We start from the raw sequence: 14,701 nt of genomic DNA, 5'->3' as shown, positions 1-14,701 counted from the left end.
TTTGTTCTGTTTTATTGGATACGTGTTTGATCTACTTTGAAGAACAGCAAGGGTTTATAGTGTGTTTCATCTCTAGAAAACAAATATTCAAATTAGAAGATTGATTTGTTTCTTTCAAGGAAGCAAAAATTTCATGTTTCTAAAAAATTATTTTTCTTTTGAACACTGAGTCAAAATAACACACCAGATAAATATTTGTTAACATGCAGATATTATCCGACAGGACATATATCTGCCGATACACTTGCTCTCTGATGTATCCATCGGTGTGTGAATGGTAGATAGAAAGCAATTCTGCATAAGAAGGGCTCGTGTGATTGGGTAAATGAGACATGCTGTATAAAGCGCTGTGAGTGCTCTGGGAGAGTAGGGAAGTGCTATACAAGAATTGCAGGTTGACTGACTTTAACAACAGATTTCCATGCTTTTAAGCATAACTTCTCATAACTTTATCAAAGGGAAAGGATTTCTCTGGTGTGCATTAATCTTAGCTGTAGTCTAGGCTAATTAGAGCCATTTCTACTTCTTTAAAATCCTTTCATCACTCTTCTGCAGCCTGAATGAGAAACTTTCCTGACCCCTGTCTCCTCAGCTCAGCATGATTTGTGATTGTGCTGTCTGCTGTCCGCACTGTGTTAGGCAGCTATCCATTCTGGGTCTTCTAATAGTCTGGCTTTACTCTAATTGTATGATTAATGTTTAGGTTAAGGGTGATAGAAACCTCTGAAGTTGGCCAATGCATGCAAATTAATAAATTAGTTCTTTAACACAAGATCTCTGTAGATACTCAAGTGCCATGGATAATCTCTGACCGATTTTTAGCATGTGATTATGAGTGAAAAGGGAATTATTGTGCTCCTTTTCAGCTCTGTATTTTTATTCTTGGCCCCTTCTAAAGTAGTTTTGTGTGATTCATAGTTATAAATAATCCTATTTTTATCTCTTATTCGACCCCAGTGCAGTCTCTTGTTTCTTCAGCACTCTGAAACAAGCCCTTTCAGCTCCTTTCCCCCTCCATTTAAGCTAACTTTCTTCTGATTGGCTGTCATTTGTAAACATAAAGTTTGTACACCATAGAGCTGGGGACTTCGGTGCCAGAACTGTGTGCCTAAGGTGTCCATATTAAGGATATCCTCTCTTACTGATATCGTGTTCTTGCTTCATAATGTTTTACAACTCATAACTGAGGGTTTGTCGCCTTTGTTTTGGTCATTTTATTGTCTGCAATCACGTTGATTATAGTCAGTCTGAATCTCCAGTAGTGTAACATGGGCTTTAATAAGAGCAGTGGCTAATCATGGAGTCTGTCTCAGCTCAGTTGTCTGCTCTTTATCCAGCAAACAGTAGAGAAGCTGCAGAAATGGATCTGCATTAATGCAAAGTACAAAAGTAACTATGCACTGTATCTAATTGAACTGATGTTTCTCCTTTGTCTGCTCATGAGTTGCCTTAAGCTACCTCGTAATGTTGTATAATGTGAAGACAACGGACAATGTACCCCTAAAGAAAGGATAGCCAAATCATTAAGTAATCATTTCTCGCGTGAAATCGTCCTCCTCCTCTGTTACTGATTCTCTCTCGGTCTCCATCTCTGTTTTGTTTTCCTCCCTCTCTACTGCTCTGAGAGTTGATGAACTCTAGTGTCTCTCCTCTGCATCGACCTCTGTGCTCATCAATATCCATATAAGAGCAGAGCGGGCAGATTTCTGTGTTGAGCGTCAGGCAGAGCTGATGCAACTCAGCAGAGAGGAACACAGATGTGAATCTAAAGAGGGAATGCCAGAGTAAATGTTTAAGGAAGGAGGAAGCATGAAAGTTCCAGCAGTGCTCACTCTGCTTCTCATTTGACCTGTGTGTGCATCTTGTACGTGTGTGTACATGTGTCTACATAAGCACATGTATCTCTATGTGATTTAGTGCACAATAGCTAATCAAAAAGGAAGAAATTCTCCTAATAAAGGCAGGCCAACCTTTATTAGGCAGGCCAACCTTTATTAGGCAGGCCAACTTTGAGCATATTGTCTGCTGCTGCTGGAAGTGCAAAGTAGCATGTAGATATAATCAACATTTTTCTGCAATGAAACAAAAGCTTTTTGCTGTTCTACAGTAAGCACCAGATGTGTTGTAATCTTGTTTTTTTTACTACTCTGGGAAAAGTTCTGGGAAAAGAAAATGACAGAATTAATTTATTCATGTGGACTAAAACAAGATGTGAGTAGTTAGCGGGAGCAGAGATTCATATGCTGTACAGAGTATTAGAGAACCTGAAAAACAATGCTGAGCAAAGTAACCCATCTGCAGTGTGACATCACAACGACGTTGTGAAGAAACATAGAGGAAAAAAAGAGAGCGTCTTAACGTTTAAATTTAAATGTCTGGTTTAGAAAAGAGTCACACAGGGACCAAGCTGTGCTTGTGGCCACAAGAGGAGGCTGACTGCTGTTTCTATGTAATTATCTTTTAAATCCAGATTAAAAATAAAATCTTGTGAATAAAAAGTACAGATTTATGAACCATCCATCCATTTTTTTCTCAGGTATTGTTCTTGGGTCACAGGGAAGTTGTAGCCCATTCCAGCTCATATTTGACTAGATGCACCCTGGACATGAAGATAATTTAGTACCAACCATTAACCTAACATATATACTGGTGGACTGTGAGGCAGGGCCAGAGGATTTAATTTAAAAAGAATCAAGTTTGTAACCCTGGATCAGTTTTAGCTGCTGGTTGCTGATAGTTGTTTGTTGTTCATCACTTTTTGGCAAAATTAACTCCAGGGTCAAATCAACCAAAGCAACAGACAGTACACAAGAGAGGTAAGGAAGAGGAGTGGACAGAGACAAATGTCTCATCCCTCAGAGACGAGTGTCAAGGATGAAAGGATAGCAGCAATGGCGAAAGGGAAAGTTTCAATAGTGATAGTGAGACCTGCTACAATGTCTGGTTTGGAGACGGAGGCACAGGCAATATCGGAGCTTGAGAAGGAGAAGAAGGTGGCACAGCTGAAGATAGTAAGAGGGACCAGGAGGGTCAGTGGTAGAAATGAGTATGTCAGAGGGACAGCTCAGGTTCAGTAGTTTGGAGACAAAGTTAGAGAGTGAAGGTTGAGATGGTTTAGACATTGGCAGAGGAGGAAAAGTGGAGACACTAGACAAAAGATGCTGAAGACGGAGCTGCCCGACAGGAGGAAAAGACCAGATTCACGGTTGCAGTGAAGGATGACATGTAGAAGAGGATGCTAAGGGTCAGGTGAGATTGAGGCAGATGATCCACTATGACGACAACAAAATATATAGAGTGTAAAGGAAATTTGGGGAATGATTTCTCTGTTTAGTTAATCAGTGTGTATAATGATTTTTTTATTGTGTCATTATGGTTAATATTTGGAATCATTTAATCATTTTTTTCTTTATAATGTTGACACATAGCAGTTTAAACTCACCAAATGACTTCATGGAAATTATTTTTCTTTAACTCACTAAAGTGGCTGCAGATTGTGATGCAGTGCAGCAGGAATGGTATGCACGGGAATTAAGTGCTTGTTTTTGTGAGTTGAAATATTGTCTTTAACTCAGAATGCAAAAGCACAACATTGTACTCGACACAAGCCCCCCATAAGTATCATCGCAGAAAGTTTTAAGCCCAGTAAAGCTAAGGCTGTCAAAACAGATTCAAACAAACTATCCTATGGTGTTGCTGTCTGTAGGAATACCTCCAAACTTAGCTAAAACTCTTTATATCCAGCTTGGGCTTCTCAGGTCAAGCGTGATTAGCAGAGAGATGCTTTGATGCTGAGTCATGCAGGGATTTGTTAAGTGGTGTTTACATGATGTTCTGGGTGTTGAGTTTTATTGAAGGTTGCATGACAGCGTTTGTACATCCTGTGCTGAAAAGTGATGAAATTGTAGAGCAAAGTTTCACATTGTGTCTTCCACCTAACAGACCGTGAGACCACCAAGTGGTCTGAATGTGCACATCCATCCCTTTAATGTCGCTGACGGCCTGTTAACATCAGAGTTTTGTTGCTATGATTTATTTACAGATAATGTTTTGGCAGGATATTCTAATTTCAAAAGTGAAGTATTTTTTTTAATTTAAAATTTAGATTTGCTGATATTGTGCATTAAGAAAGCTCATTTATTGTACAAATGCACTAAAAATTGTACAAAAATTGCATAAGTGAGATATTTACAGCTGACCTTTTAAATGATATCCTCATATAAAATTAAGGAGACACTTCTTTATTGGGTTACTGTAAATTCTGAATGATAGAAGAGGATTGCAAATCAGATCTTAAACCTGAGCGCTGGTCGTGATGTCTGACACGAGTTCCCATCTTGTCATCAGCTCATCCACCCGTAGTCCATCTTTATTACTTGGAAAGCTTGAAGTATTACATCCCCTGCCACTGTGGTTTACTTCTAAGAAAAGCCTTATGAATGACGTCTGGCAGATTTTGAAATGATAAATTTGTATGCAACCAATGAGACAGAGAATGAGTGAAAGAGGATGTCTTGTGTTTGTTGCTACTGGAAGTGGTGGAGAAACCGATAAGACAAAGTGAAATAAAATGAATGCAATAAAGAGTAGAAGAGAGAGAAAGACATGGAGAATGAGAAGGAGTTGTTGGGAATGAGTGGGAGAGACAAGAGGAGTGTGTGAGGCAGATGCACGGATGGCAAATCTGGGGAAGGAAAAGAAGGAATGGCAAGGAAAACAAGATAGAGCAGCGGGGAGAAGGCGTGGAGATGGTCCCTTGATAAACACAGGCAGGCTGCCTGACGGGGTGACCTCTCTCCGAGGCAGCCACTCACAACACATGTTGCCTTATTAGGGGCGTCTACAGGGTGCAGAGGCAGACTGGAGGAGGTGGGGGTAGTTTGTGTGTGAAAGGGTGAGAAAACGCATCACGCAGAGAAGACGAGTGAGTAAGCAAGTGATTCCAAAACTGTGTAACAAGATTTTGTTTTTAAATCAGGTCACCGATCGTTAAAAACAACTTCATCCTCTGTTATCTACAGGAAACACTACAGGCTGCATACATCCTTGCTCCAGGTGCTCTACACATTGTGATTTTAGGGCTTTTTATGCCTCGTACATTGCATCACATATAAGCATTTATTGTCACAAATAGCAGAGAATGATTGAAACTGTGGCCCACAAACAGCTAAGAAATCTCACATGACTAATTCTGAATTTTGAGGTGTTTTTATTTACCTTGTACTTTTAATGTACTTTGAACTATAAATTTTTTAATTGCCATATATAATTTTAGCAGTAAGCTACGCTACCTAATGTATTTGTGATCCAAACTTTCTGCTGAAAACATTACATATACAAGGGCAAAAACAAGAGTGGGAGAAAATGGATGGATGGATATTTCAGAGTTTAAGTTCTTAAAAACAGAGAGCTTTTCATACATTCTCCCAATATATATTTCCATGTGTTATATCACTAAAGGTGGCCAGCTGTTGCACTGCTGGAGGAGATTATGCCATGACTCTCTGAAATCTCACTGTGACCTCCAGGGTGCTGCGTTGTCCTCACTCGTCTCACTGATGTAATGACTGACAGAAGTGGCTTCTGCCATTTCTTCAATAAAACTGCCTCTGCACCAGCACTATGTGATTATCATATATGCCTGACTCGCTGGCATATTTTTAGCAGCAAACAATGAACATGAAGCAGGTGCTGAAGCAAAAAGCAATGATCTTATAGCACAGTTTTGATGGAGTATGATGAGAAGGAAACCAAATTTAAGGCCATTTCTTATCAGCCACATCCCTGTATATGAAAGTCTTACTGACTTCAGGGTGAAACTGATAGCCTTGCAACTAGAGTGAATCATTGCTTTGGGAATACACTGAATTTTATTTTCTTGTAAACTGTAATACTAAACTAAAATACTAATAAATAATAAATACTAAAATGACTAAAAGTTTCACAGCCACACTGCAGGTGATCTGGGTCACTTTGGTATGTGGTACTGAATCTGATACATCTGATGTTTTAGAAAGCGACTGCTGTTTGAACGGTCATGTCGCTTTAAATCCGTCTTTTACGTCACTGACACAAGACAGACACCAATTATCAGCGCCGGAGAAGATTCCTGGCCATCCCGTGTAGATGTTAGTGAAACTGTTGGGAAGACAAAGTTGGAGAAATGTGAACATTTTATGTGTACTGTATAATCTGCAGATTCTGACAGACATTTCCAACTATCCTTTGAAGCACCGCTCCTCTCTAAAACAGCAATAAGGATAATTATTAGGCCATATATAAATAACAAAATAACTCTATAACTTAAAACAGAGCGCGTTGTGTGTGACGTCTTCTTTTGCGCATGCGGGCCGCTTTGAGGGGTCACACAAGAGCGCATTTGCTGTCGCATTTTATTTGTAGTGTGAACAAGCAGACAAAAAATCGGATTTGATCAAAAAATCAGAACTGAGCATTAAGACCTGCAGTGTGAATGTAGCCTAAGAGCCTAATCATAATATTAATGCAGTGTTTGGCTTCAGTTTATAGAAGTTTGATGGCACTTGGCAATGTTGGCTGAAGCATGCCCTTACTATGCCAGTGTTAAGCTACCATCTGACTTCCAGTAGTCCTGGGCCCCACACCACCACCTGCAGTCCTCCTGGCATCCTCCTCCAATCCTGTTCCAGAGTTTTCATCATCAAGGCTAATTTCTGCCTGTAATCTGATTAGGGTTCTGAGCTGCTTTAGCACCCTGCTGTGCTGTCTCTCCCTCTTTCTCTCGGCTCGCTTGCGTGCACGAACACACACCGACATACACACCGGCATTGCACGACTGCCAGTCTGTCCAGGCTGTAGCTTGCTTTGTGGCCAGTCACTCTGCTCTGCGTGTCCGTGTGTGTATATATGTGTGTGCGTGCGAGGTCGTGTCACCACCTCCATCCCTCCTTTTCGGCTTGCTGGTAGCAACCTTCATCTTCACTGCTGCCACTCCTGCTGTCCACCACCGTTACCACCACTGTGACCAGAGGGGAGTATAGGCGTAGGCTATCCTTCTGTTCTTCTCCTTAAACATGTTTCGAAACCCATGGATCTCTAGTTACCATGTGAACCATGTGCAGCCCTCTGGCACAGGTAAGGCCTGTTGAAGAGGAAGAGGCTTTAGGAAGACTTTCTTAACCCACTTGAATACCTTTAACTGTCTAGATTAGCTTGGAAGATCCATGCAATTTAGCTCTTAGCTAAGAAAAGTGACAGAGATTGATAGATGAGGTGATTCACCTTGAGACTTCTTATTGGTTGGATCAAACAGTTGTGATATGAGATTTAAACTATGCAAAATTTTTTAAATTAAGATTATGATACTAAAAAGTGTGGTTTAGCTACTCTCATTTAGCACTTTATATTTCAACAGGTAGATGCTCCTGTGGATGCCTTATCTTGTAAATGCACTCTTCATGAAACGCTTTGTAAAAACATCACAAGGTGTATGATGGGAAGACACTGTGTGGAAAGCAAAGCCCTAGTTCACTCAGGGAGTCTATTTTGCACCTCTGAATATTTATAGAAAATCCCTCTCCTCTCCACGCTCACTTTAGGACCGTCAGCAGCCTAAGCCGCTCTCTGGCAGTGCCAGCTTTGATGCTTGTGCTGCTTGTTTTGTTGACAACCTGCAGGCGTTTCCAAGGAAAGACAAGCTGACATCTGTACAAGGGGCTTTCCACCAGAGGAAGTATGTTAGTGAAATCACAGACTGACAGATACATGCAGCTCTACGAATTCCCACAGGCTGTGAAAACGCTGAATGTTTGTGGATTTGAGAACAGATTATGCCAAAGGTTATGGCATTTATTGATCGCACATGTGAAAATACAGAAGTACAGAGTACAGAAGTAGTCATGGACAGCTTTTCAGCAATCTGTGTTTTGTAAACAGAGAAGAGCATAAATTATAAAATGAAGGAGTCTAACAGATTTTGATTTCTCTGAAGTCACCTACATATTACCGAGAAACCCTTAAACTTGATACTTGTCAGGATTTTGCCTTCTCCAGAACCACATCTTTACACATCCACGCTTCCTTCTTACCCTGCAAAACAAAAGTTGCACAGCATTGCCACACAGTCACTCGGGGGCCAAAATAAGATGTTATGGAGGCGTCTGGAGCAGTAATGTGATCGGTCCCCTATACTGGGATACAACTTTACAACAGGCTGCTGTTGCTGTGACATGTGAGCGAGAAGGTCAGATATCAGTTGGGAACTGGATGTGAACTCAGAGTTTTCTTTTTTTGAAGTGAGCTCATTGTGGGGTTGGAAATTTCCTGTGAGAAATGAACCAAGTGTTTAGTTTGAGAAGAGCACAGCAGCAACTCTTGGTCAATCGCTCTATAATATCAACCTATTTTATATCGGTCTTGTGTTTTCCCATCAAAATAATCCTGTGAATTATTTCAAAATGTCTTTGTCTGTCTGTTCCCAGCTTGGTAGGTGTTTTGTCCAAAGCTGGTCATGGTTTCGTTTAATATTGATTAAGTTATTTATTGATTGATTTTTGTTTCCTGCATTAAATGTCATTGTTTACTTTAACTTAAATTCTTGTGCCCATGTAAAGAGATTTTCTAATGTTGGTAAAAGGTTGTTGTTTCCTCATAAAAAATTAGATTGTGAATGGGTTGAAGTTTTGATTTTCCTCATCTTTAAATGTCAAAAGAAAAATAATATAAGGCTATATGTCTTGTACTGATTGTTGGATTGGTAGGTGTTATAGTACACTATAAAAAAAAACTCCACCAAGCAACACTGGTGGATATGTATGTTGTTTGAAGTACTTTGAAATCAAATATGGATAAGGACCGAGCAATTCAGTCGTGGATTTATACAAGTTTCAAACACAAAAACACATATTTAAAGTGCAGCTAGACAGGATTTAACACCTCTGGAAAGTGATCGAAGCAACAAGGCTTTTCCATTCTTTCTTGATTGTCTCTAAGCAGTACAATTATAGCATAGTTATACCATGTATGCTACAACCATGCTACCAGAATTGTATGCTTGTAAATACAATAGAGCAAAGATTGTGCCATTCTTTTGTTTTATTGTAAAGTTGTAGTTGTTTTTTTACATTTAGATGTAATTTTAAAGTTCAAAATAGCTCAGCTGTTCAGAAGGTTTTAAAAAACTTTCTTTATGATGCATATTGAGCTGTTTCTTGTTCCTTTTCTTAAATTTTGTTTCAGGTTTTGTCTTTGATTAGTGGATAAAGAACTCTGTAATACATTATAGTGAAACATACGGTTTATTTACGGGGCGACCGTGGCTCAGGGGGTTGGGAATCGCATCTGTAACCGGAAGGTCGCCGGTTCGATCCCTGGGCTCTCTGTCCTGGTTGTTGTGTCCTTGGGCAAGACACCTTACCTTGCTTGCCTACTGGTGTTGGCCAGAGGGGCCGATGGTGCGATATGGCAGCCTCGCTTCTGTCAGTCTGCCCCAGGGCAGCTGTGGCTACAACCGTAGCTGCGTCCACCAGTGTGTGAATGAATAGTGGCATTGTAAAGTGCTTTGGGTGCCTTGAAAAGCGCTATATAAATCCAATCCATTATTATTATTTTGATACAGATGCTTCGGTACTTGCAATGCCAACATATATATGTATATATTTATTATTCAAGTTTAACTGTGTCTTGTTTCTCTTCTCAGGATTTGGATCTAAAGCGTCTACCAAACTTTGTACCTCCACCTCGCTGCCAACAGACACCTTAAGGTCAGTAAAGAATAAACTCTCTTTATGTGAAATCACGATGGGATACCAATATTAAAACAATTTAAAAATGGGTTTATAGCAGGTGGATTTATTTATATAGCTACCTATAATGTAAACTAAAAGTAAATGATATGCAGCATTTACTGTTATTTTATGTTTTGTTATCTAGGGACGCATTGAACCGATCTATATGATTTACTTACTCGAGTGCTTTAGCTTATCATGCTTAGTAACCATTAAAAGCTGAGATGCCTGGACCAGCTTATGCTAAGAAACCTTTTAGTTCACATGGAATTAGAGCTATAATACCTCCTTCAGGACCACACTGCACCAAGCTCCGTTTTGCATTAGTTTACAGGACAGCGTTAGTGCTCTGGGGCTACAAGCTAAATAGCTTCACTTCTATATAAATTATAAGACAAAATTAAAGGTATCTGGTCCTAAAAATGAAGAGTAGCACCCTAAAATCTTATTTAAAAGATGACAAGAGCAGCTCAATGAGATTTAATTCTGGATATGTAAGCATGAACAATGTAGTTCAGTTTTAGCTTTATGTTTACTCTTACATCATGTTAGCTCAGCATCACTTCCAGAACTTTAACGCACACAACTGATGTTAAGATTTATGTTTAAGTGATGAATAAAATAGTTGGAGAAGCTACTGGATACAAAAGAAGGGTGAGATTAATTATCCTGGCTTGTGTGATCTGTTCATGCTGCCAAATAAAATCATTAAGAGAAGACCTTAATTGGCGGTTTCTAATTAAGGAATTGATGACCTCTTTCTTAAGTTGGATCTTAATAGAAGCTACACCAGCTGAGCTTCAGCGTTACAGCTTTTACCTCTTTAGGACAGGTCAGCTGAGGAAGAGTTGTTGTGAGGGCTAAAGAGGAATTTAGTTGGCTATCTGAGGTTTAGAGCATCATTAGTTTTCTTTGGGTTGACTTTAGACTTCCTGATTAAAAGAATAGAAGTTTATTGCATCATAAGTTTCATATTGGTTTGTGTCTTCTTCTCTTCTTTTTCAGTTTTCAGAGTGACTTCTCCTTGAATGACAAGACCGCTTTGGTCAAGAGTGTTTCAGATACAGATGCCAAACTTCTGGTTGTCCTCCCCAAAGGTGGGCTTCACTTCTAAACACTTACAAAAAATAACACAGAATAAATTAATATTTAGTTAGTCATGCCATTTCTTTAACTCAAATTTCTGGTCCTACTTTTAGTTTCAGAGTTGAAGAAATATTTTGAGGGAGCGGTCAGAAAGGATTTGGGAATGAACAGGTATTTTCAAGAACGACAACGTATTTTGATGTAAACATGTCAAAGATTTCCTTCACTTCTAACCTGCACCTGCTGTATGTTGTCTCCAACAGGAAGGAGAGGATAGCCCGGCGCCTGGAGGGCATTGAAAGTGATGCACCACCTGCACTGGTGCCTGGTGGATTGGTCGCCAACAGGATGCTTGAGGAGGATCCCCCACGATACACCCGTGCCTCAGACCCCTGTGAGCCTTGCGTGATGGGTAAGCATGGGATGATGCATTGCTGGACTGTGCTGCTTTAATTGGACTACTGAAATATGTCTCAACAATTGAAGAGGACCTCATTTCTAACTCTATATATGCTTTAATAGACTCTGTTAGAGTAGGTTGGCATAGTTGGGTTTTTGTGCAGACCCACAGCTCATTGTCTGTCTGAAACAAGGGGAAACCTCCCTCTTTAAGACATCCTATCCTCAGATTAACAGATTTTTTTATGCAAGGTGCATCAGCATGCACAGATCAGATGGAAAGTACAGGAAGTCAGCCTCAGGAACAACATAGGGAATCCTGTCAGCTTTTAAAATACAAAAACTCAACATGACACTTCTGAAACAATTTGGAGCTTTTGAAATAATGGAATGAAACCACATTGGAGATGCAATGTCAGTGTGTGTATTCCCAGAATTGGTGTTATCTCAACATACCTTTGAGCAATCAAGCACCCCTGAAACTGCTTGTAATTGCATGTTGCCACAGTTTGCAAGATGGGAAGTAAAAAAGTGATACGAATGTCTGAGAATGTTCTGTTTCACCACATCAGAAAAATGTCACCCTTGTGTAAACTGCATCTGTGTTTTTTACAAAATGTATTTTGTACAATCATGTGAAAAGGAACGTTTTCTCAGGACTACACAATCACTCTATGATTCAGCAGTAGTAGTTTTCTGTATGACTTTATCAGTCTCTCACATAACTGTCGAGGAGTTTTGGCCAACTGCTCTTTACAGCATTGATTCAGCTCATTGAGGTTTGTGGGCATCTGTTTATGGACAGCTCTCTTGAGGTCCCACCAAAGCATTTCAATCAGGTTGAGGTCTGGACTTTGACTGGGCCGCCGTAACACCTTGACCATTTTTGTTTTCAGCTACTCTAAGCTGTTGTAGATTTACTTCTGTGCTTGGGATCATTGTCCTGTTCCATGACACAATTTTGGCCAAGCTTTAGCTGTCAGACTAATGGGCTCTTTGACGCTACAATACATTGGTAAACTTTTGGTGAACTGAATTATGGTCGACTGCCCAGACCCTGTAGCAAAACAAACCCAAATCATCAACCCTCAACCATCCTGTTTGACAGTTGGTCGGAAGTGTTTATTTTGTTATACATCTCTTGTTTTTCTTCAAACATGGTGCTGCACGTTCTGGCCAAACTTCGCTTTGGTCTTGTCCGTCCAAAGAGCATTGTTCCAGAAGTCTTGTGGTTTGTTCAGATGCAGCATAACAAACTTATGCCATGCTCATGTTCTTCTTAGAGAAATTGGGCTTTCTCCTGGCAGTGCTTCCAAATAAGCCATACCATGCTAACTGAGGCCTGTAGACTTTAAGATGAAAGCTGGAAAGAAAGCTGGAAAACCTGTCAAAATACAGGTAAACGTCCAAAATGTATGCCATCCTTCCCAAAAAGTTGAATCTGTTTATCTGGAGGTCGCGTTTTCAGTGGGAGAAACGTTTCATCACTCATCCAAGTGACTTCTTCAGTCTCAGCTGCCTGCTAGTTTCCCCAACCTTATAAAGCACAATTGCACAATGACTGGAAGTAGCCCACTGAATGAACAATGGGCTGTGAGGTCAGTTCCTTGATCATTAATATGCAAATTCTCATGACCATTGATCAACAACCACTGATCAAAGCCTGCGGATCAATGGCCATGAGTATTTCACAGAGAGTTGGGGAATGGCGGCAATCACAGCAAGATGGTGACAGATGTACCCTTAGGCCCCCTCCTCGATTCAGCGATGGTCTTTCCCTTTTTACATAATTAGCCTCCTTGACTCCCCGCTCAAACCTGTAGACTGCGGAGTCCTGACCTGAGGAGTTAGCTCTTCTGTGTTGTGCCATCCGTTTCACCAGAGGTTGTTTGGTTTCCCCGATGTATAAGTCCTGGCAATCCTCTTGGCACTTAACAGCGTACACTACATTACTCTGTTTGTCGGGGGACCCGATCCTTGGGGCAGACCAATTTTTGGCGCCGCGTGTTTTAGGGTTTAAAAGCCACGGAGATGCGGTGTTTACAAAAAATGCGTCTCAACTGTTCCAATACTCCTGAGACATATATGGGATCACTAAGGGTTTTCGCTTATCCTTCACATTTTCCAAAGCCATTCAGCAGACTGGATTGGGGTCTTTGCCAGGATGATTCTGGCCTGGGATTATGTCATTGTGTTATCACACTCAGTTAATAAAATGCATTTGATTAGCAGCACCTGGCATCTACTTTTCCCCTTAATTCTTAAAGAAGTGTTAGGGATATGCTAGTTTTTCACAGGCCTGCATTGAGTTCTGTGAAGAATGTTCTTTTTCACATGAATCTATACTTGATCTCTTGAGCATTGTTCTGCTGTAAGTGTGACTCAACTTCAACATTTTCAGTTTACAAACGTGTGACATGATTTTGGTATAATTTTTAGTTCTCCAGGGTTATTGCTGATAATTAATGAAGTATTTTTACTATTTACCACAGTGAAACGCTACAGCCGAGAGGAGACGGTGGCTCCACAGAAGCAGGTGTCATCTCCTGACAGGTCACCTCAGGTCAAAGGTGGTGCTGGCAGCAGCCGCCCAGAGCCAGTGTTGGTTTATGTTGACCCAGTAACACTATCCACCTCTTCTACACCCACATCTGGCCCCACAGAATCCACAAACCTCAGTTCTAAGGCTGAGCGCATCGCCCGCTACAAAGCTGAGCGCCGGCGCCAGCTCTCAGAGCGTTATGGCATCCTCCTGGATCAGGAAGCGGACAGCGATTATATACCACGCTACCGTTCCAGGCGTGATCCAGACTCCGCTGACAGACAAACTACTGCCAGGCGAGACAGGGACAGACCAGAAGTAGAGACAGAAGGACGCGACCCTAGGGTGCCGTACCGCTCTGGAGTGGGCAGGGTTTCCATGAGGACTCACCCAGATCCTGCGCCTGTTAGCACATCAAGCTCCTCCGAGTCAAACCAAGCCCCTCCCCCCTCTCAAGAAAGACCAAGCCGATTTTCAGAACGGGAAAGAGTGATGAATATGGAGAACTATCGGCGTGGTGGAGCTCAGGAGCGCTCAGTCTCTTCTAGAACAAGGACTCAGGAACAGCATCCAGCCCAGCCCCAACAACAACAGCAACCCCACCAGCAAGATGCTGCCCAGCAGGAGCCAAGTCCAGCCACCACCCGGGACTACAGCATTGCAGCAGTGCCCAGCTCCCCTCGCACTGCCCGCCGGGCATCCCTGCCCTCCACTCGCTACGGCATCTCACCTGGGGATTTATTCATTGAGCAGCAGGCCCAGAGCATCCTAAACAGGCAGGGGTAAGATGACAAAATAAAACAAATTGCATGCAGTCAGGTTAAACTTTGTTATCTTTTACACTAATACCAAAATACAGCACAAGTATATGTTAATATAACTCCAAAAAATTAGATTAGAATAATAAAAT

The 14,701-nt window shown here is 41.1% G+C and overlaps 1 protein-coding gene across 8 annotated transcripts in view; it reads left to right on the top strand.

The window, feature by feature from the left end:
• The first annotated feature begins 6,703 nt into the window (after nt 1-6,703).
• svilb (supervillin b) overlaps nt 6,704-14,701 on the top strand; it is a 46,801-nt gene continuing 38,803 nt past the window's right edge. For 5 of the 8 annotated variants that reach the window (XM_085438822.1, XM_085438825.1, XM_085438823.1 and 2 more), the window contains exons 1-6: nt 6,705-7,113; nt 9,677-9,740; nt 10,770-10,861; nt 10,964-11,021; nt 11,114-11,262; nt 13,742-14,573. In XM_085438822.1, coding sequence (XP_085294948.1) covers nt 7,053-7,113; nt 9,677-9,740; nt 10,770-10,861; nt 10,964-11,021; nt 11,114-11,262; nt 13,742-14,573 — 1,256 coding nt within the window. In that variant the 5' untranslated portion in view covers nt 6,705-7,052. Of the gene's footprint in view, nt 7,114-9,676; nt 9,741-10,769; nt 10,862-10,963; nt 11,022-11,113; nt 11,263-13,741; nt 14,574-14,701 lie in introns of all 8 variants that reach the window. The other 3 variants (XM_085438826.1, XM_085438821.1, XM_085438824.1) reach the window with 3 other exon arrangements.

This window comes from Copadichromis virginalis, linkage group LG18 (assembly GCF_057382275.1).
Source record: "Copadichromis virginalis isolate Kocher_CV1m ecotype Utaka linkage group LG18, C_Virginalis_male_GT1.1, whole genome shotgun sequence".
NCBI classification, from domain to species: domain Eukaryota; kingdom Metazoa; phylum Chordata; class Actinopteri; order Cichliformes; family Cichlidae; genus Copadichromis; species Copadichromis virginalis.
This window is presented reverse-complemented; position numbering and strand designations above follow the sequence as displayed.